The following is a 21,947-nucleotide window of genomic DNA, read 5'->3' as shown; positions in this document are numbered from 1 at the left end:
ACTCAGCAACCTGGTTGCAGTGTTCTGCACCATCAATAATTTCTGGATCAATCTCAAGGGAACCACCATGATAGTGCATTATTGCTGTCCATTTGTGAGATTATGGACACATGAATCACAGTTGCCAAGATATACTTGTCATTTTCCATTGGTAAGAGCAGTAGCTTTTAGGGAAAAAATGAGCAAAAAGAGACTTGGATTTTCCAGCTTTGGAGCTGAAATGTTTGGGAACATTTCCGAGTTATAATTTTGGTAAGTGGGCTCAAGTTGCAGAGAAAGGGATCCAAGAAAGCAGTTTGGGCAATTTTCAAACTGAGTTGTACAGGAAAAGAGTGGGCAGTTAAGTGGTGGAAAGAGTAAGATCTGTTTAGTACATACATAAGTACTAAAGTACAATGGCTCAATTATTTCAAATGTGTATGAATCTTTAAAGACGTGGAAAATTCATGCAGAATGGTTGAAAGCTGAAACTATGAGGAATATTAAAACAGAACCATTTTAGAATTAATTATTTTAAACCACAGTTGGAAAAATTGCAAATACATAAAGTTGTCTGGTACTTTAAAAGATCAGTTAGCCAACAGAATATTTTAAAGATACATAACATAATTGAATATGGATTGTGGGGCATCTGATAGAGATTTAGCATCAGGTGAATAATCTTGAAGGAGAGAAACCATGGTTACCAGAGGTGAGGCAAGCTTCTTTAAGTCTGAAGTGCCAAAAAATTGCAGTGTGGATTGGAAACGCACAAAAAGATTTTTATTTTTTCTTTGTACAGGGAAAAAACTTTGGAATGTGTGGCATAAGCCTTGGATTGTCCAGCTTTTTGCACATTGAGAAACCATAGTTTCTAGCTGTGAACCAGCAGCTAGACCTAGTAAACTGACAACAAGGTGAAGGAAAGGTAACCACAGACAGCAAACAGTAAGAAAATGTTGCAATGTCCCATCATCTACATTTAGGTTAGTAAATTTTATTATATTTTGGCTCTTGCTTTCCCATGAACAAAGAAGGAAAGATGCAGCACTGAAAGGACAGTGAAGTTTATACAAAATAAGATAAAGTTAGCCTACATGAAAAGGAGTGAATTTCTCTATGTAAATGGAAGAGGGTTTGGTCACAGTTCTATAGGCTGCACTTCCAATCACTTGCTTTATTAATCAATACTGAGTGTAGTACACACAGACACGCACATATTGGTATATACACACAAAATGTATTAGTTGTTTTCTTCGTCCCTGAGCTTCCCAGTTAATTTTGCCATTTCGGCATAGTCCATCAACTTGATTTGCCATTCTTCTTTGGTCGGGGTTGTTTTGTCCATCTCTGGGCTAGCAGCATCCAAGCGGCCATTGTAGCATACATGAACAGTTTTCTTTTGATCTTTTGGGATCTTGGTACATATAATTCCTAATAAAAATGCTTCTGGTTTTTAAGGAAAGGTTAATTTAAACTTTTTTTTTCATTTCATTATATATCATTTCCCCTTTTTTATTACATTGCAATTCCACCACTTACGATAAAATGTACCCTTTTTTTCTTTGCATTTCCAGCATATATTGGTATTTGTTCTATACATTTTTACTAATTTTACTGGGGTTAAGTACCACCAATACATCATTTACCAGCTGTACTACCCAGGACAGGATGGGGTTGTGCAGGGTTGTTAAGGCAGCAGAGAGCATTGTTGGCTGCCCACTCTCCACCTTAGAGCAGATTTATGCCACAAGGTGCCATAGGAAGGCACTGGACATAGTAAAAGATCCATCGCATCCTGGTCACTGTCTCTTCGAGCTCTTGCCATCGGGACGGAGATACAGGACGATGAAGACAAGAACTAGCCGTCTTAAGAACAGCTTCTTCTCCAGAGCGATCTCGGCCCTGAATGGGAAGCCCGGACTTTGAAAGTCATTTAATCTCCCTTGCTGTATTATACTGTATTGTTTAATTAGTGTTTTTATGGAGCAGTCAAGTAATTTTGTTGTCCCCCAAGGGGGCAATGACAATAAAGATATTATTATTATTATTATTATTATTATTATTATTATTATTATTACTATTATTTATTATTATTATTATTATTATTATTATTATTATTATTATCATATATAGTTTTCTTTCAATGAAGAACATGCCATAAATTTCATAGCCTCTCCCAAGCCGTCATTTGTATATTATGCCCCACATCTTTCGCCCACTGTATCATCCTACTCTGATTATTGATAATACCCTCACAAACCCACATTACCATTCTTAGGTGACATTAATTAGGAGATTCAGAGTAATCTCAACATGTGGAATTTGTATTATCTTTTGATGTAAGTTTATCCTTCTCTCTCTCTCCCTCTTTTCTTTTTCTTTCTATATATATATATATATATATATATATATATGTATGTTTTAAATAACAGTTTAAGTTTTGGGTTGTGTTTTTTTATTAAAAAAAAACCTTAAATAAATACCTGTTCCATTGACTGAAATGGGACTGTTTTCACTTACACCACTTATTTTGCAAATTTATCATTACATCCTTACTGGAGCTGTTCCCCAGCTTCACTCAGTTCTCTTGTACAGTACTGGCAAGTCACACTGGCATAAAGGGTTCCATCAGCGGTAGTCTGCTGCTGGCACAACAGTACACACACAGCTGAAAAGAACAAAATCCTTGTCCTTTTGTTTTCTGGCAAATGTTCACAAAGCAAAAAACAAGCCATGGTACTTTTTCTTTCTTACAGATTAGCAATAACTACTTACCTGGGAATCAGCTCCATTTAGTACACTTGCTTCCAAGTATATTAAGGAATGTGTTGCTTGTTTCTCTAAGTCCTGCTATATGCATGAAAAACTAAATCCTATAACGATTTCAGTTCTCCCAGTGCCAGCCCAATGGCACAAGCTACAACATTCATGGAGCAGAGGGCTATCAAGGCTGCTAGCTATGATGGCTATGCTCTACCTCCACAATTGGAAGCAGTAATTTTTGGGAATAATGGGAGGGAAGAGTGCTCTTGAGCACATGCTCTGCTCCCTGGTTTCCCACAGGCATCTGGCTGGTCACTGTGAGAACAGGATACTGGGCTAGATGGGCCATTGGCCTGACCCAGCAGGCTATTCTTATGTTCTTACATTAACAGGGAGGAAACAGTAGGCTTAAGGGAGCCCCAGGGTTTGCATGAATATTTCAAATCTAGGGTGGGGGAATATGCCAGGAAGGGAGGGCATAAAATGAAATATTCTGGAAGAAGGTATGGTTGGTTGGCTGGAACCCTGAAGAGCAGGAGCCCTGTGTTTCTTCGCAAGTCCCACTTGTTTTCTGTTTACTCCTGGTTTGCATTTTGTATATATATAAAAAATGGGAAGGTCTGTTATGTGTTCCCCCTACAAAAACATTAATCTATCTAATGACTTTGCTGGCATTCTATATGTCATGCAAAAAGAAAAGGAAGGAAGGAAAAGGACACAATGTTTAGGCATTTATGCCCTAATGCCAGAAGTCTCAAAAGCCAAGATGTGGGATCTTGGAGTGCTTGGTACTCAAAGTGAACGTAGATATAATGGGAATATCAGAATCTTGGTGGAATGAATATAAATGGTGGGACATTTATTTATTGAATTGATACCCCACCCTTCCTCCCCAAGGAGTCTATGGTGAGCCTTGGATATAAAATACATTGAAAGGGAAGTGTATGTGTTGATCTACATAGAAGGGAAGCAAAGATATCCCACTGGCTGTGTTGAGACACCAGCTGCCTTTTGCTCTCTCTCTGGGGCTGGGGGCTGACTTCAGGCAGCCCGTGGCACAGTCTGACTGATGCCCCTGTCACCTCCAAACCCTGCCAATTCTCCTCTTTATAACAGTAACACCACTGCCCCTCTTCTTCCACCCTGCTCCCTCTCTTACACATAAAGTACGAGCAGACAAATAGACAAACCATTCCCCAAAATATAGGGTAGATGAAAGATACGTGAATATGGCATATCTTCCATGCTCTTATAATACTAGAACCAGGATCATGTTGTTGTTGTTTAGTCGTTTAGTCGTGTCCGACTCTTCGTGACCCCATGGACCAGAGCACGCCAGGCACTCCTGTCTTCCACTGCCTCCCGCAGTTTGGTCAGACTCATGTTTGTAGCTTCGAGAACACTGTCCAACCATCTCATCCTCTGTCGTCCCCTTCTTCTTGTGCCCTCCATCTTTCCCAACATCAGGGTCTTTTCCAGGGAGTTTTCTCTTCTCATGAGGTGGCCAAAGTATTGGAGCCTCAGCTTCAGGATCTGTCCTTCCAGTGAGCACTCAGGGCTGATTTCCTTCAGAATGGATAGGTTTGATCTTCTTGCAGTCCATGGGACTCTCAAGAGTCTCCTCCAGCACCATAATTCAAAAGCATCAATTCTTCGGCGATCAGCCTTCTTTATGGTCCAGCTCTCACATCCATACATCACTACTGGGAAAACCATGGCTTTAACTATACGGACCTTTGTTGGCAAGGTGATGTCTCAGGATCATACACTACCCCAAACTGATTGTTAATAAATCTACATCTGGACCTTTGCCTAATGTTTCAAAAACCTATCAGAATGATCAACCTTCTCTACGTACTCCTGGCGAGACAGGATGGACAGATCTTCTGAAGCTGGCTCTTTGTTGGCCAGTGATCCACATTTAATAGCGCATACCTCATTAATACTCCCACAGCCACAGATAGAACCAACAATCCTCCAACCAACCCAGGAGGGAGAGGGGGACTGACAGTTAATGAAACACCATGGGACTGTCCTCCCCACTTGGGGTGTGGTTGGTTGGGTTTTATCTTCTAGGGATACTTACCCCATCAAACCTCCACCCCTTCCCCATACCATTTTGACCCAGGAGTCCTGGCCCAAGGATGACTTGTTATTGAGGGGATGTTACCCCTCTATTGGGGAGGCTAGTATGGGGTCTGGGATTTCCACTATTGAAGGGCTAGGGAGGAATGGCGGTGGGGCTAAATATTTCTATTGGCGAAGGGTTTCGAGATGCAGTGATCCTCGAACCCCTTCCAATCTATGCCCCATCCCAAGGGATGATGGTAGGGAGAGCAAGGATTACCCACCTCCATCATTGGTCCTGTGCAATGCCAGGTCCATAGGCAACAAAACCGCCACCATGCGTGACTTTTTTGTCTCGCAGGGGATTGACCTGGCTTGCGTGATGGAGACCTGGGTACGGGAAGGCGAAGTAGTCTCCCTACATGAGATAACACCCCCAGATTTCTCTGTCCTCCATCAATTGCGGACTGTGGGTCGGGGGGGAGGTGTAGCGTTGTTAATCCGGGAGGATTGCTCTTTCAGAGCTCTGCCATCACCGGCGATCTCCGGCATTGAATGTGTTGGTCTCGTGTGGGGCACCAAGGAGAGCTTGGCTGTCTGGCTGGTGTACCGACCACCCAGCACACCAGCAGCCACCCTGTCAGACCTGCTGGAGGTGGTGGCGGGCTGGGCCTTGGAGTTCCCAAACCTACTGGTTTTGGGAGACTTCAACGTCCATGCCGATGCCACTCCCTCCTCACAGGCTCTGGACCTACTGACTTCCATGGCAACACTAGGGCTCTCCCAATTTGTTTTGGGCCCCACTCATCAAGCAGGCCACACGCTGGATCTCATCTTTGGGGCTGGCATAGATGTGATCATGCTTCCCCCTGTGGAACTGCCATGGTCTGATCACTACGCTCTGAAAGCCAAGATTGACTTCCCGCTCCTCCCCTGCTTGGGTGGCGAACCTATTTGGGCTCATCCGCAAAAACAGATGGACCCTGATAGATTCCGACAAGCCTTGCGGGACCCTGCTCCTCCTGGTGACTCATTAGATGACCTTGTTGAGGACAGGAATAACTGGCTCTTGGCAGCCATTGATAAGATCGCGCCTAAGCGCCCTCTGCGACCCCATAGAAACCAGGCCCCTTGGTTTACTGAGGAGCTCCGGAAAATGAAGCGGGATCTCAGATGGCTAGAGCGAGTATGGCGACGGACTCATGACGGAGCCTCAAGAACATCTTATAGGACGCTTATGAAAGCCTATGAGATGGCTTTGAAAGCTGCTAAGAAATCTTACTTTGCAGCTTCCATTGCATCCGCTAGCTCTCGCCCGGCACAACTTTTTAGAATAATTAGGTCAATAATGTCCTTAGGAGGACAACCAAATTTAAGCACAAATTCGACCCACAGCTGTGAGGCATTCGCGAGCTTTTTTGCAGAGAAAGTCCTGTTGCTCCGCCGTGACCTCCCTGCCAATTTCGATACAGTTACTGAACTGGAGGCCCCTCGACTGACTTCAAGTCCAGTGTTGGACCATTTCGATCGGATACTCCCTGCTGATGTGGATAGATTCCTCCAAGTTGGTAGGCCCACCACCTGCCTCCTTGATCTGTGCCCATCTTGGCTGATTAGGGAGTGTCCAGATGTTGCACGGACCCACCTGGTTGAAATTATCAATTTGTCCCTTGACACGGGGACATTCCCAGGGGAACTGAAGGAAGCAGTAGTGTGTCCACTCTTAAAGAAAACTTCATTAGATCCCTTAGACCTATCCAATTACCGCCCAGTTTCAAATCTTCCATATCTGGGTAAGGTAATTGAGAGAGCGGTTGCTGAACAGCTTGGTAGGTTTCTGGAGGAAACATCGGCTTTAGATCCATTTCAGTCCGGTTTCCGTCCTGGTTTTGGGACCGAGACGGCTCTGGTTGCCCTAACAGATGATCTCCGTAGACAACTGGATCGAGGCGGGTCAGGACTGCTGATCCTTTTAGATTTGTCAGCGGCCTTTGACATGGTCGATCATGATCTTCTGGACCACCGCCTCGCAGACGTGGGGAGACAGGGCATAGCCCGTAACTGGCTGTGCTCTTTTATCTCTGGTCGGGGACAGAGGGTGGCACTAGTGAGGGAAATATCGTCGCGCCATCCCTTGGTGTGTGGAGTGCCGCAGGGCGCAATTCTCTCCCCGATGCTTTTTAACATCTTTATGCGCCCCCTTGCTCAGATTATCCAGAGCTTTGGGCTGGGCTGTCACCAGTATGCTGATGACACTCAGCGCTATCTACTGATGGATGGTCACACCGACTCGGCCCCGAACACACTGACCAGATGCTTGGAAGCTGTGGCTAGATGGTTTCGTGGGAGCCGATTGAAACTAAATCCTTCAAAGACAGAGGTCCTATGGCTGGGTCGGGATGGCATGGGGATGAGGGACCAACTCCCTTCTCTTGCGGGGGCCTAATTAGTGCCATTGCCTTCCGTTAAGAGTTTCAATGTAATCCTTGACGCCTCCCTTTCCATGGAGGCGCAAGTTACAACAACAGCCAAGGCGACATTTTTCCACCTTCGCCGCATCAAGCAGTTGGTCCCTTACCTTTCCCGCCCTGACCTGGCCACAGTGATCCATGCGATGGTCATCTCCAGGCTTGACTACTGTAATTCGCTCTATGCAGGGCTGCCCTTGAAGCTGTCCCAGAAACTCCAGCGGGTGTAGAATGCTGCAGCGAGGCTCCTCACGGGGTCTCTGCCATGGGAGTATATTCACCCAGTGCTTTTCAAACTGCACTGGCTCCCGGTAGAGTACAGGGTCAGATTTAAGGTGCTGCTTTTGACCTTTAAAGCCCTTCACGGCCTAGGACCCTCGTACCTACGAGACCGCCTCTCACGGTATGCCCCACGGAGAGCCTCAAGGTCCATAAATAGCAACACCCTAGTGGTCCCGGGCCCTAAGGAAGTTAGATTGGCTTCAACCAGAGCCAGGGCCTTTTCAACTCTGGCTCCGGCCTGGTGGAACGCTCTGCCTCATGAGACCAGGGCCCTGCAGGATCTGATTTCTTTCCGCAGGGCCTGTAAGACAGAGTTGTTCCACCTGGCCTTTGGCTTGGAGCCAATTTGATTCCCTCCCTCTCTTTCTTTTTTTCTTTCCTTCTCCTCCAGCGTTGAAGCTACATTTTATTTTAATGTTGTAATATTTTAATGTTGTATTTTAATTTTGTTTTTAAGTTGTAATCATTCAACTTGTTTTTATTATTGCTTGTAAGCCGCTCTGAGCCCGGCCTTGGCTGGGGAGGGCGGGGTATAAATAAAAAAATATTATTATTATTATTATTATTATTATTAATAGATGGCAGTTCTTTATACTATACATAATTCACTTACAGAATTTGCTACCACAAGATGAGGTGATGGTAACCGCCTGAGATGGTTTTGAAAAAGATAAGAAAAAATTCAAAGGGATACTTCTAAGAGCATGTATTAATAATGGTGCCTAAATGGAAACCTCATGTTTTAAAACAGTGTATCTCTGAATAGTCGTCACAAACAGGCAAATGTCAGGAGAGGGTTTTCTCAGCATGCTATCTCGCTGGGTGTTCCAGAGTCTTTGCCACTGTTGGAAATAGGGTGCTGGATTGGTGGACCTTGAAATAATCCAGCTCATTTGGTTTCCTTCCACACTTTTATAGATAAATGAGGTAGAATGACCAACAAAATATTCACTGTCGATATTCTTACAAAGTTGTTGATATAACAACAGCTCCCAAAATATATTTAGTTTGATGAAATTATGATGTAGGCATTCTCATTCTCCAAAGTACAGTCTAGATAATTAATGTGATTTCCAGTTACATCTTCAAATCAGTTAAAAAGATGTGGTGATTTTACAAATAATAATGTTTGATATGATCATGTGAGACTCGGTGGTTTTAAACTAATTACTGCTAACTTCACCCTTAAGAACAGGATGCTTGAAATAAAACAAAGCAAGCACAAGAACATCAATGAACAGAACTGTTTTCTGGAAAATTGTGTGGCTAAGGTGTTTCTTACCAAAAATTCTGCAGGTGTAATAATTACTTGATTGCTGTTTTGGCCACCACTGTTCGGGGGGGGAAAGATGGAATGTGCTTGTTAATGGGAAAATGCCCCTAGAAAACATGCAAAGTTTCTGCATCTCTGTTATGTGCTCAGTGGGACACTCACCCACAGTATTCCCACCATCCAAGGTTTTGATATTTTTCCTTTTCATGCTGAAATAGAGTTGAAATGAGATGGAAATGGAGCCCAATGGGAAGCCTTTACTTTTAAGCACCATTCATTCTCCTATAGAGCTACAACAATATCCTTCCTCCTACAACTTCTGTACTGCGTTCAACAGTCGTGAGAATTTCTCAGTTTCAAGTATACACAATGAACTTTTGGGAACTGTATATAAATATAACTTAAATATTGGGAGAGCTTTGGTTTCAGCTGTGCTCAATAATAAAACATAGGAAATGTTATTTAGTGAAAAGGATCATCTTATGGATTTTTTTAAGTATAAAGAAATATATTTTAAAAGGGCAAGTTCCCAAACACGAGCACTTTTGAAGTGACAGAAAACAGTACTCACTGAAAATAATCTATTCTCATTTGTGAACACAATTGTTAATGCCACTCTAGTTGCATCCTTGAAAATAACACAGAACAGAAAGGAACAGAAAGAGTGGAAATGATTTTTCCGTTTCCGGGCAACTATTGTAGTGTAGGAGTTCCTTATCAGGAATTCAGCAGATGAAATTAGTTTTTAAAACCTTTTTTATAAAAGGGCAAGCTCTCAAACATCAGGGGTTTCAAAGAGCTATGGAAATAAAACTTCTTTAAAGAAATCAATACACATTTGTTAATCCAATTCTGTCATAAATCTTAATGCCTAAATTATGCCCATGTACCATTAGACTGATGACTCCTCTGTGAGCTTTTGGAAGGGTAAATAATCACATCTTAAAAGCAAGTTTTGCCACAACAGTTAACAGCAAATTCATTTCACACCTGTTGACCTTTGATAAAATAATTCTCAGTGAAACTATCTTTATTTGTTTGTTTTTATATTATGTATTTATTAAATCTATATACTGTCCTTAATTACATGATCAGAGGGCGGTTTACAACACAAAAACACAAAATGAAGACACAAGCATTTATTTATTTATTAAATTTAATATTTCTTCTTCTGTTGAGACTGCTATTTAAAGATGGATCCAACTTAACTAAATGAGGAGTGCTTAACAATATTGGGGAGGCAGTTTTAGGTACAATGGGTACAGATTCAAGGCTCTGCCACATATATCTAATGGTACAAAAGAAATGAGACTAAAATATTTATTTTTTTAAAATCATGTATAAAGAATTGTGCACAAAGATAAGGATAATGGGATTAAGAAAGCCAATTCATTTAGCCCTACAAAGAAGGTGTTCTGAGAAATCCATAGAGGTGAGGGAGTTCAGACAGTTTATATTCCCCCCCTCCTTTTCCTTCATGTATTTCTCACCCATTGGGTAAGGGAACACGGGGAAGTTGGCCTCAGCATGGATTTGAGGGTATGGGTGCTTTCTTACCCTCCTTCAACCCTGAGACCATCGTGTAGCTGGTCTTTGGCTCAAGGGATGAAAATAGCAAAGCATACCCTGAATCCAAGGTGCTATAGATGTATTCAGGAATAAAGGGTGGTGCTTTAGCAAGTTCTGCTCATTTAACCCCATATCAATTATGGGGACTTTTGTAAGACTGAAGAGAGGCAAATAGGAGACACTATTTCTTTCTTTTAGAAAAGAAATCTTTATTGAATTTAATTTCAGTTAACATTCCTTATTCACTTCTGAAGCAAAGCAGAAGGCTGCAATAATACTTATGGAACACAGAAGGACAGATGTTGTGAGAGGCTTGTGCCCTTTCCCTTTGCTTATTTAACTGCCACTGCAGCTGACTTCTATGGAAGTGTGTACACGACTGTTACTGTTCCCTTTTCATTGATGGTATGGGATCATGTGCATGGGGCTTCTCTCTTTTTGGCTTGCTTTATATCTTTTCTCCAATATTAGGACAATACTCACACCACCACTCATATATTACAAGATATTCTGTTCATGGGGGCGGAGGACACAAAGTCTCTCTCAAGAGTACCCCTCACCAGCCCTCTTTTTTTACTGCTTTCCCTTTTAAACTTATGTAACTGAATCCTATAGGTTCATCCACCCACTCATTTCATTTTTGCACTCAGCATTATGATACTGCACTGCATGTATGATGGATACAATAAATTCAATATGTGGATGAAGTTTCTCAGTTTATAAAATGGAAGCAGATGAATGAAATGTGTGTTCAATGTAACTGAATTCTGTGCTGAGTTTCAGTGAGGATCATTTTGGAATAGTCATGAATAGCCATGATGTGCTGATTTTGAGCATGCTAAAACTTTTGAATCTTAAATGGTATCCAGATTTTTATTGAACAAGCTAGTATGTCCAGTTGTTTAAAAGAGGATTCTTGAATAAAAAAATCAATGTATCAAACTATTATTTCAGTTTACCTTTATAGGAGTGGGAACAATCAATAATATCTTCCCTCTTTCTGTGATTTATGTACAAAGAAATCAAAATCAGATGGTATTTTCAGCTCATTGAAATGATGTAATTTCCAATGATACTTTTAATATCCCAGTGCCCGGTCCCCTTGGACAGTGATTTTGACACTAAGGTGTCCTCTCCAAATGCAGGTCAACAGGGCTCTGACTTAGGGCTCACATATGACAGTCTGAGGGACAGCACACACCACACAGAAGAGGATTTGATATCAGGCTGTGCCTTTGAGGCCAGGGGTTCAAATTACTAAAGTTAAGTATAACCTTAAGCAGTCCCACAACCACAGTAAGTGCCAAGTGGCCTTCACTCCCATAGAAATTCAGAGCAGAGAAAAGGGAGGAAAAACACCTAGAGGCCACAAAAGGAGACAGTGCATAAGAACATAAGAAGAACTTGCTTGATCAGACCAATGACCAATATGGGGAGCCATATACAGCTCTAAGCCAAGCACAGCAGGCACATGTCTCTAAAGTAGGGTTCTGACCTTTAGCATTCTTACCAGCTTTTTCCAGAGGCAGGCGTAGCCTGAAGGTACATTAGGAATTGGTAGATCTCAGAGTGATGTGGAGTACACCAGAAAGGGTCTCGAAGTACTAATTGTTTAGCAAAAGGCTCTCACTCTCCAAAATAAGACTGCTGAAATAAAGAAAGATAGTGGGTATGAGTCAGGAGCTAACATGAGAGAACTGAGCTCCAACCCGGGACTTAAAGCAAATTATTGGGCTAAGTCTGTGCTCAGAAGCAGCCTGTTCCTAACTTCTGTGTATATCTACATCCTGAGATATGATTTTGCACCTGGCTCTGGTTGGTGGTCCTTAGGATCTAGTAAAAAAACAAAATGGATCTTGCAGGCCTGACATCTGCCTCAGTAGCCTTTGCTCTCAGTTAAATTCAGATTATTGTCTAAGCAACCTGTCTTGGTTGCTAAATTTGCTGGGAGCTCTCCCAGGTCCTGAAAGACTCAACCTCAACCTGCTGTTTGAATTCTGACTTCTGAGATCTTACATCTGTTGCTTTCTACCAGGTCTCTGGAGTGAGATGATTCATGCTCCAGCAGGAACTGCTCCACAGGCTCTCAGTCTAGCTAATCCAAGCCAGGATTATGACTAGCATCTATATTTCTGACCAGTTCTTACTTTTCTAACTGAATATATCAAGTTCATATTTATTGCTTTGTAAGGTAAAAGTAAAGGTAAAGGACCCCTGGACAGTTAAATCCAGTCAAAGGCGACTGACTCTGGGGTGCGGTGCTTATCACGCTTCAGGCCAAGGGAGCTGGTGTTTGTCCACAGACAGCTTTCCGGGTCATGTGGCCAGCATGACTGAACCGCTTCTGGCGCAGTGGAACACTGTGACGGAAGTCAGAGTGCACGGAAATGCCGATTGCTATGTAGAGTAGAAGTGTCAACCAGTTATCTGTGTAAACCTAGCAGACACATATGCCATTTAAAATGTAGTTAGCCTTCAGGTAGTGAGTGATAAGTTCCTTTTGTGTCAACAAAAGGTGCAAATCCATCAAATGAGAAACATTTTGCATGATATACTAATTAAGGTGGATATTACCTTCATTGGAACAGAAAGCATATGGTATTGGTGCCAAAATTTTGCAAAGATGTAAACATAGTTCTTAAATCAATTAAGGTCATCATACGTAATAGTGCCACTGTATTCTGCTCTGGTCAGACCTCACCTGGAGTACTGTGTCCAGTTCTGGGCACCACAATTCAAGAAGGACACTGACAAACTGGAACGTGTCCAGAGGAGGGCAACCAAAATGGTCAAAGGCCTGGAAACAATGCCTTATGAGGAACGGCTAAGGGAGCTGGGCATGTTTAGCCTGGAGAAGAGGAGGTTAAGGGGTGATATGATAGCCATGTGCAAATATATAAAAGGATGTCACATAGAGGAGGGAGAAAGGTTGTTTTCTGCTGCTCCAGAGAAGTGGGCATGGAGCAATGGATCCAAACTACAAGAAAGAAGATTCCACCTAAACATTAGGAAGAACTTCCTGACAGTAAGAGCTGTTCGACAGTGGAATTTGCTGCCAAGGAGTGTGGTGGAGTCTCCTTCTTTGGAGGTCTTTAAGCAGAGGCTTGACAACCATATGTCAGGAGTGCTCTGATGGTGTTTCCTGCTTGGCAGGGGGTTGGACTCGATGGCCCTTGTGGTCTCTTCCAACTCTATGATTCTATGATACTGCTTTATAATCTCAACATGCCCTTCATCTGATGGATTAAGAAAATCCCTAAGAAGAAAATCACAGACTTTTGCTTGAACACTGAGTACCTTTATCAGTATTTGCTACTATTACTAATGAATCTTTTTTGTAAACTGAGGGTGTTTATTGTGGTATTTTTTGTTTTACAACAAAGCAATGTATAAACTTTATGAAATAACTATATAATGAATGGGATTGTTAACATTCCCATTAACCACTATTTTATATCAATTTGGCGCTGTGGTGTAAACCACAGAGCCTAGGGCTTGCTGATCAGAAGGTCAGTGGTTCGAATCCCTGCGACAGGGTTGCTCGGTCCCAGCTCCTGTCAACCTAGCAGTTCGAAAGCACGTCAAAGTGCAAGTAGATAAATAGGGACCACTTCGGCGGGAAGGTAAACAGCGTTTCCGTGCACTGCCCTGGTTCGCCAGAAGTGGCTTTGTCATGCTGGCCACATGACCCGGAAGCTGTACGCCGGCTCCCTCGGCCAGTAAAGCGAGATGAGCGCCGCAACCCCAGAGTCTTCCGCGACTGGACCTAACGGAGAGGGGTCCCTTTACCCTTTATTTTTAATTCAGCTGTGAATGTGTGTGTGTGAGAGAGAGAGCACGCGAAAGGAGCAACAAATTAGCTCCCAAATTTGGTTTATTATTACTGTCTTTTTCTGCTTTATTAGTTTGTTGTGTCTGTCAGGTGAATATAAAATACAGGTGAAGACAAACATATGATTTTAAATGTTGGAAGAGAGGTTTGAACACAAATCACTAAAATGCAGAGAATGTGTGTTGGGACTACTTTCACTTTCAAATGTTTGGTGTACATAGGAGTAAAAGAGCAGAAAGAATAAAGAAATGACAAAATGAAAGGGAGAAGCAAAAGGGAAGGGATGGTAAGGAAATCTAATAAGAGACTTGAAGAAGAATGTTGCTGGAGGGCATTTGATGCAAAACAAGCTATGAGTAGGCAGCCACCAAGTCTGGGGGGGGGGGGGAATCAGTCAACATCCTGAGCTTTAATAAGTGAATACAGTGGTACCTCGGGTTAAATACTTAATTCGTTCCAGAGGTCCGTACTTAACCTGAGACTGTTCTTAACCTGAAGCACCACTTTAGCTAATGGGGCCTCCTGCTGCTGCTGCGCTGCCGGAGCACAATTTCTGCTCTCATCCTGAAGCAAAGTTCTTAACCTGAAGCAGTATTTCTGGGTTAACGGAGTCTGTAACCTGAAGCGTATGTAACCTGAGGTACCACTGTACAGAACTGTACTTAGCTCAGCACCTTCATTCCTATTTATTCTTATAATGGTGCTATGGCTCCTTCTGATAGCCCTGCTACTGTCATGGTAATGCCATTACATATTCATCCTAAAACTTTTGCTCTTTTGGGCTTTCTACAGGTGAAAGACAACATAAATGAAGTGTAGACAACGCAGTTCAAGTTCTGTGGAGCTCTCTTGTTATAGAAGCTTCCATTGCTTGCTTTTTGGAGTCAAGCTAAAACATTTTTAATATCCTGATGAAGTAAAATGTTATTTGACCTTGACATAATAAATTGTGAATTTCATTTTATTATGCATTGTCTTCAATCTTTTTATGTGTATTAATTGTTGTACGTCTCACTGTTCTTTTATAATGGGCTATAAATGTTTAGTACAAATATATATATACTAATGAAAACTGGTCCAGAAATGAGTTTTCAGAAGACAGAGGAAAAGACAGAGAAAACGAGACATATTCAAAATAAGGGAAAAAAAACAGATTAAAGAGAATCTGGATTTTTAAAAAGGTAACGATGAAAATGAGCTGATAGGAAGCATTAACTACAGCCAGCCATAGTACTGGCACACTGAGTACCTGCTTCATCTGAATATCTCTGTATCTCTGCCAACTTACACTCTTCTTGACCTGAAGCCACCCCTTTAATTCTAACACTGGAACACTTTCGTGACTAAGCAGCCTGCTAATTGGAATTAAGTGGCACAGGAAAATGGGCACAGGGATAACATTTTCAGTCTGCAACTTGTCTTACAAGTCATAGAAATGTTAACTTATCTACCTCTAGGGTGGCTCATTATTATTCTTTATTAATTTGTTAGTTGTCTAATACTGACAGCCTCTATGAGCCATAGAACAAATCTAAAACATGCAAAACACACAAATAGCATGATAACATTAAAAAGCACACCAGCCTCTAAAAAGAAAAATAAGTATTCTCAACAATTCTTATATATATGATTGAAATCCCCTCCGTCAATTTTGTTGAGCTAACATAAATTCATTTTAAACCCTCCAGGTATCAGTCATACATTCTGATGACAAGGTGGGCAAAAAATAGGTTCAGCAGCAACCAAACATTGGCAGAAGGTAGCTTGTTGTTAGTTTCTGGTAGACCCCAGCACCTGCTGGTTGTTGGGATTCTTCCAAATAACGGTGGAGTAAATCTGGCAATTTCCCCCCCTTAATATAAGTACTGCCTACTTGTATAATATAACATAGATTAACTTTGCCTTAATTGTAAACAGCACTCAAACACCCACTCTTGCTTTGTGTAAATAAAGGCTTATATTCCACCTTTCCACTATTTAGGTATTCAGTTCTGCATTGAATTTAATGAAATAAGGTTGTGAATCCCAGGAAATGCACCTATACTTGTACAGTGCCGTGCAGATTAATGACACTAACAAAAGACCACAGAGGACAAACACCAACCCACCATCTTTGTACAGCCTCTGGCACATTTCTCTCATGTTATAGAAGCTTACATTGAATTAGATGGGATTTAAATTGGTCATCAATTTTTCATTTTACACAGCAAGGATTCTGGGATGAAGCAGCAACGGCTCTGCCCTAAATAAAGACTGGCTTGTAACCCAGATCTTAAATGGGATTAAAGTTAGTTGTAACAAATTTACATCATGACTGATTTTAGTCCTATTGAATTTCTTGGGCCGCAACCCTAACCCTACTTATCTGGGAGTTAGTGCCATTGAGTTCCATAGGACTTACTTCTGAATAAGCCATGGTGTAAGTCTATACAGTCATACCTCGGGTTACAGACGCTTCAGGTTGCGTCTTTTTAGGTTACGGACCGCCAAAACCCAGAAGTACCAGAACGGGTTACTTCTGGGTTTCGGCGGTAGCGCATGCGCAGAAACGCCAAATCGCAACCCGCGCGTGCGCAGACACGGGTTGCAAACGCTGTGGGTTGCAAACGTGCATCCCACATGGATCACATTCGCAACCCAAGCGTCCACTGTATTTGAAAGTAATATGAAGGCATATATGTATTTGAATGTACAATTTCTGCACCCCTGTATATGTTCCTGTAGCTCAGGATAACATTTCACACACTTGAAGACTTACTTATTTATTTATTGCATTTATATCCTGCCCTTTTCTCCAGGCAGCTCACGTACATGGTTCTCCCGAATGATCACGTAATTCCCACAACAACCCTATGAGGTAGGTGAGGCTGGAAAGCAATGGTTGGCCCAACGTCACCCAGTGAGCTTCAAAGCCGAGTGGTGATATGAAGCCCAGGTTCTCCCAGGTCCTAGTGCGACACTCTAACCACTACAGCACCAAAACATATGGTGTAAGAAATCTGTTAAGTCTTCATGCAGAGGCAAATTTAGGGGGCTGTGACCGGTTTGGTTGCACTTGGTGCAAAGCCTTGTGGGCTATGATTTACAATGGAGCATGAGAGGCATAGGGTGCCACTGAAATCTAACACATCAAGACCCGCCACTGCTTTGCGGTTGCCACAAGTGCCCTTGCTCCGCTCAGGGTCGGCCCAAGACATTTTGGCACCTGAGGCAGACCTCAAAATGACGCTCTTCTCCCCACCCAGGAAGACTGAGCAGTAGCAAACTTTGGGCTCTCAAATTTCAACAGCACCCTGTGTGGCACTAAAATTTGGCACCCACCCACCCACCTCTGGCGCTCTGCTCTACATCATTGTTGTAGACCCTCTCTGGCACCCAGTACAGCCAAACAGGTTGCGCTACCCGGTGGAGCCCATGGGTGCAGCCAGGATTTTTTTGGGGGGAGGCTTTTTTATGGGGGTCAGAACCTCAGATTTGTATTGCTTTGGGGGGGCAGTTGCCCCCCCCCCCAGTTACGCACATGCTCTGGAGTACGGGAATATCTACATCAGAAACAAGGCAGGGTGGTAGTGGAGAGAGACAGATCGACATGGGGATCTGCTGCTCGGGTGGATCCCGCTACCTGAGGCAGTCGCCTCACCTTGCCGGCCCTGGCTCCGCTTGCGACGCTGAACTAATGCAGCAACCCCCTCAGGAAGCTGGATGCGCGCGACGCTCCTGAGATAGACTGCCTCAGGCGCGTCTCTTTTCACATAAGGCCTTTTTATCCGGCGACGCCCGCGGCGGGTGAGGCAGGGAAACAACACCCAAGCACCCCACCTCCTCCTTCACACCCACGCCCGGCCTCCGAGAGGCTGAACAGCGAGGCTTGGCTCGCGTTGGGAGGCTGCAGCAGCAGCGGCGGGTAGCGGCGTCGGCGGCCTCGCCGCGCGGTTTGACTGACAGCGGGAGAATGTGGGACGACCGTTGGTCCGCGAGATGGTGTCAACTGCCGCGCCGCGCGCCGGCAGAAACAGAAGACGAAGAAAAAGCCACCGCCGCACTTTCGAATCTGGGCGCGCGGAGCTGGGAGGGAGGAGGAGTTGGAGGGGGGGAGGAGGAGTCACGCGCAGGTCCACAGCCCTGGCACGCTCCGCTCTGTTTAACAGCCCCCCCTCCCTCCTCCTGCCGCTGCCTCCTCCTTCCCCCCCACCCTCGGGCGCTTCCCTTCCCCATCGCCGCTGTTCCTTCCCGGCTCTACCCGACAGCGTGTGCCTCCTACGTGCGTTCCACTTGGTACGGCCCACCTGGAAGATCATGGCGATTGATGGTAAGTAGGCCAATAACGGGCTCCTCTCCTCTCGAATAACCCCCCCCTCTTCCCCCTACCTGGGCAGCGGGCGCGGGGAGCGAGGGGGAGGGGCAAGCAACGGCGCTGTGGTGCCGGTGGGTGGTGGTCGGGGGGGGCGCGCGGGCTGCTTGCCCCTGAGGAGAGGCGGCGGAATAAACAAACGCATAAATTAAAAGAATGAGAATTTTAAAAAACAAAAACCAAACCAGGGTGGCGGGCGTGGGGGGATGATGATGAGTGGTCTTTTCCCAAAGTGAGCGGCGGGGGTGAAGGGGCGCTCGGGGCGGCTTCTTCCCCCGCCCTGTGGTGCCAGGCGCTGCCTCAGGTCGACCCGCGGCAGCGGCGGCCGTTTGTTCCCCGTGGAGTCGAGGCATTTTTTGTGGGCGCCGAAGACGAGAGGCAGCCGCCTCCGCAAACCCACGCCGATATAATGGTGGAGGTCCTGTATAGTCTGTTTACATGGTGTAGGTGGCTGACTCTTCGCTGACGTGTAAAAATTGTCCCCCTCAGGAATAGTAGTTACCACACCGTTATTGACCCGTTTTACTTAGAAGTTCTGTCTGTTTTAGCCCCCCCCCCCCGCCCTGTGCCACAGGCGGCAGCAGCAGCTCCTGGAAGGCGAAAAGGTGCCTCAAGAAGAAGTGGGGCGGAAGAAACCCGCTTTCTTTTTCTCACTTGGCCAAACGCCTTCTGGCAAGCCTTTAATAAGTGCCTGAGAGAAATAAAACCAGCCTCGCAAAGGCTGCCGTCACGCAGCTGGGTTTCCGGGGGGCTGCAAACAAGCAGGGTTCAACGCCCCCCCCCTTTCCGCCGCCTGACCCATCTCCTAGAGATGCTGCCCTCAACCCTGGATACAGCTGGTTGCGTGGAGTGTTTCCAAGTCTGTTGCGCTTTCTGCATCATTTGAATAAGAGGAGGGGGTAAATATATATATATATATATATATGTATATATATATATGTATATATACATATACATATGATGCAGAAAGAGCAACAGACTTGGGTAGACTTCAGGCGGACTTTTTAATCAGCTGCTTCACAACTAAAAGTCTGCAAACAAAAAAGAGAGAGGGAGAGAGGAGCTTCTCTTTCCCCACTTCCCAAGGAAGGCAGTCATTGGTCTTTCTGAACTCCATTCTTTTCAAATATACATTTTAAATTTTGTAGAGTGTGGGAGTATTCAGTGCATTTGGTTGACACTGCAGGAAGTTGGGGGGGGGGATTCATTGCCGCTGATGAGATGGAAAATGTTCTTATTAATATCATGTTCAATTCTTAGAGATAGGTACGGATTTAACACTGCTAATGTCCGTTTACTTGTACTCTGTACATAAAACTAAAGTTTGTCTGAAAATCTTGTCTTCTTTTCCCGTTTTCCTTACTTCTGTTCTTTGAGAATAGTTGGTTTCATGCATTTGACATGCACATTTATCTAGTTTGTGTATTGGCAGTCTGATCCAATGCATGCTTCCTTGAAAATAAGTCACAGTTGCTTCAGCAAGTTTTGTTGTTGTTGTTTAGTAGTTTAGTCGTGTCCGACTCTTCGTGACCCCATGGACCAGAGCACGCCAGGCACTCCTGTCTTTCACTGCCTCCCGCAGTTTGGCCAAACTCATGCTGGTAGCTTCAAGAACACTGTCATTATGCATAGGATCTTGGTCTGAATCAGTCCTTTCCCATGTAAGGTATATAAATGCAGACAATTATGGCAGTAAAATAATCCATATGTCATCATTTATGGCAAGATTTGTTCCCTTTAAGCTTTAAGCATTGCAAGTGGGCATAGAAGGTGTGATTATGTTCTTGGAAGTGCACATTGGGAAACAATATTTCACAGTTACTCAGTTGAATTACATACTAAGGTGGAATCTACACAAATATAAAAAAGCTGTGAAAATGCTGTTTTAAAAAACGTTTTGAAAAATACATTGAATTTTGCATAGCTCAGTGTCGTCATCTAGTATTACATTTGTATATTGTACCTTACACTTCATTTAAAACATTTTATTTGCATCTGAATGGACAGAGTATTTTTCTACCTAGCCAACTAGCTTGTGTCTGTTTTATAGTCTTGAAAAGTGTGTAACAACACATGACATTAATAGAGTAGTGCAATCTTTGTTGATCATTTCCAACTATGCTGTCTGGTGTTTTGGCCTGTCTTAGAAGACAGTTATTTGTCTTGATCAAATTAATTAGTAGTCATTGCCATCTTTATTATCCTTGTTTGTTTATCTTGTAGACATTGATTTTCTTTTTTTAAGAAAAAATGAGGGAGATTATCATGCAAATATCTGAATATGTCTTATATCTGAAACTGTTTTAATTATTTTTCCAGTTCACCACATTTAATAACAAGAGAACACATATATTATCTGTTAAATTTATATCCTGCATCTTCTTCCAGAGGTGCCTAACACTTAATATTATTGGGTGTTTTGTTGTTGCTTTTTATTGATATACATCTTGCCTTCATAAAAGTGCACTTTTCAGAGCCAGTTACTAAAGATAGGATATTTGTTAAAACTCCTAAATGGAAAATGCATTCTTAAAGTGTAATGGTAGTGAATGGTTCTAGATGTTAATTTTGTTACGTAGAATACAAGAGAAATATCAGTGATGGGCCCTTCTGAGTCCCTGAGCCCAACCATTCTATGCCTGAACTGAGACTTAAGAGTTTCTCTTGGCACTTTTTCTCCTGTTTTCATGGTACAGTAGCCTCTGCAGGTGGAGCAGTGGTTGTTACTATGGTCCGTCAATTTAAAACATGGATTGCGATTCTGCTTTACAAAATATGGTTCATCATTTTGGACATCATGTCAAACTATAGTTAAGCTTTTTAAAGCGTTGTTTGCCAGATGATGCTGGGATACATTCCTAACACATGGGATGGTAACTCCTTCATTGTGGAATAGGCAGGGTCCTTGTAAGTCTTCTGCCTCTCCCTTGTAGGGAGGAGCCATCCTGCCCTCCAGACCAGAGCTTTGATTAGGTTGGGTCTGGCCTAAGCTCTGAAGAGTTCTCTCAGAAATACTTTCGAGTTGCTATGGGTGTTTCGGGGTTTGTCTTTCCTTTCACCTTCTGTTGCTTCTAAATCTTTTTCTCTGGTGTTCTGTCTCCATGTTGCTTTCTGTTTTATTGTCAATGTTTGCTGCTTGAAATCTCATTTTTTCTTGTTTTTCACTTCATCCCCCCCCCCCTATCTTTGGAGGGCGAGTTACACATAGTTTTCATTGAGGGATATGTTTTGTTAGCCCTGGGGTTGCTGTTATCTGCCAAGCAATCGCTGTGATGTGAGTGCCTTCAGGCACAGAGCTTTTGCAGGTCTTCCTTCCAAAGTTATTGGAAAGGCATTTTGTTTGTGTCTCTTATGCTATCT

General features: G+C 43.4%; 1 protein-coding gene and 1 long non-coding RNA gene across 8 annotated transcripts in view; one reads left to right on the top strand and one right to left on the bottom strand.

The window, feature by feature from the left end:
* Positions 1-740: 740 nt before the first annotated feature.
* LOC308474389 lies at positions 741-18,014 on the bottom strand. Its single transcript, XR_013984677.1, has 3 exons — positions 17,877-18,014; positions 11,915-12,051; positions 741-1,413 (listed from the first exon to the last, which is right to left on the bottom strand). It is a non-coding gene; the product is annotated as an uncharacterized lncRNA (long non-coding RNA).
* Positions 18,015-18,214: 200 nt separating this feature from the next.
* Positions 18,215-21,947, top strand: part of SYT14 (synaptotagmin 14) — a gene marked incomplete at its 5' end in the record, with an annotated part of 92,724 nt that continues 88,991 nt past the window's right edge. For 4 of the 7 annotated variants that reach the window (XM_081000520.1, XM_081000518.1, XM_081000517.1 and 1 more), the window contains one exon: positions 18,215-18,545. In XM_081000520.1, the coding sequence (XP_080856646.1) occupies positions 18,215-18,545 (331 nt within the window). The remainder of the gene's footprint in view (positions 18,546-21,947) is intronic. The other 3 variants (XM_081000515.1, XM_081000519.1, XR_013984663.1) reach the window with 3 other exon arrangements.

Source organism: Podarcis pityusensis (genome assembly GCF_964106645.2).
Source record: "Podarcis pityusensis genome assembly, chromosome: 3".
Lineage (NCBI taxonomy): Eukaryota > Metazoa > Chordata > Lepidosauria > Squamata > Lacertidae > Podarcis > Podarcis pityusensis.
The sequence above is the reverse complement of the archived record's forward strand: the minus strand, read 5'-3'. Positions and strand labels throughout refer to the sequence as shown.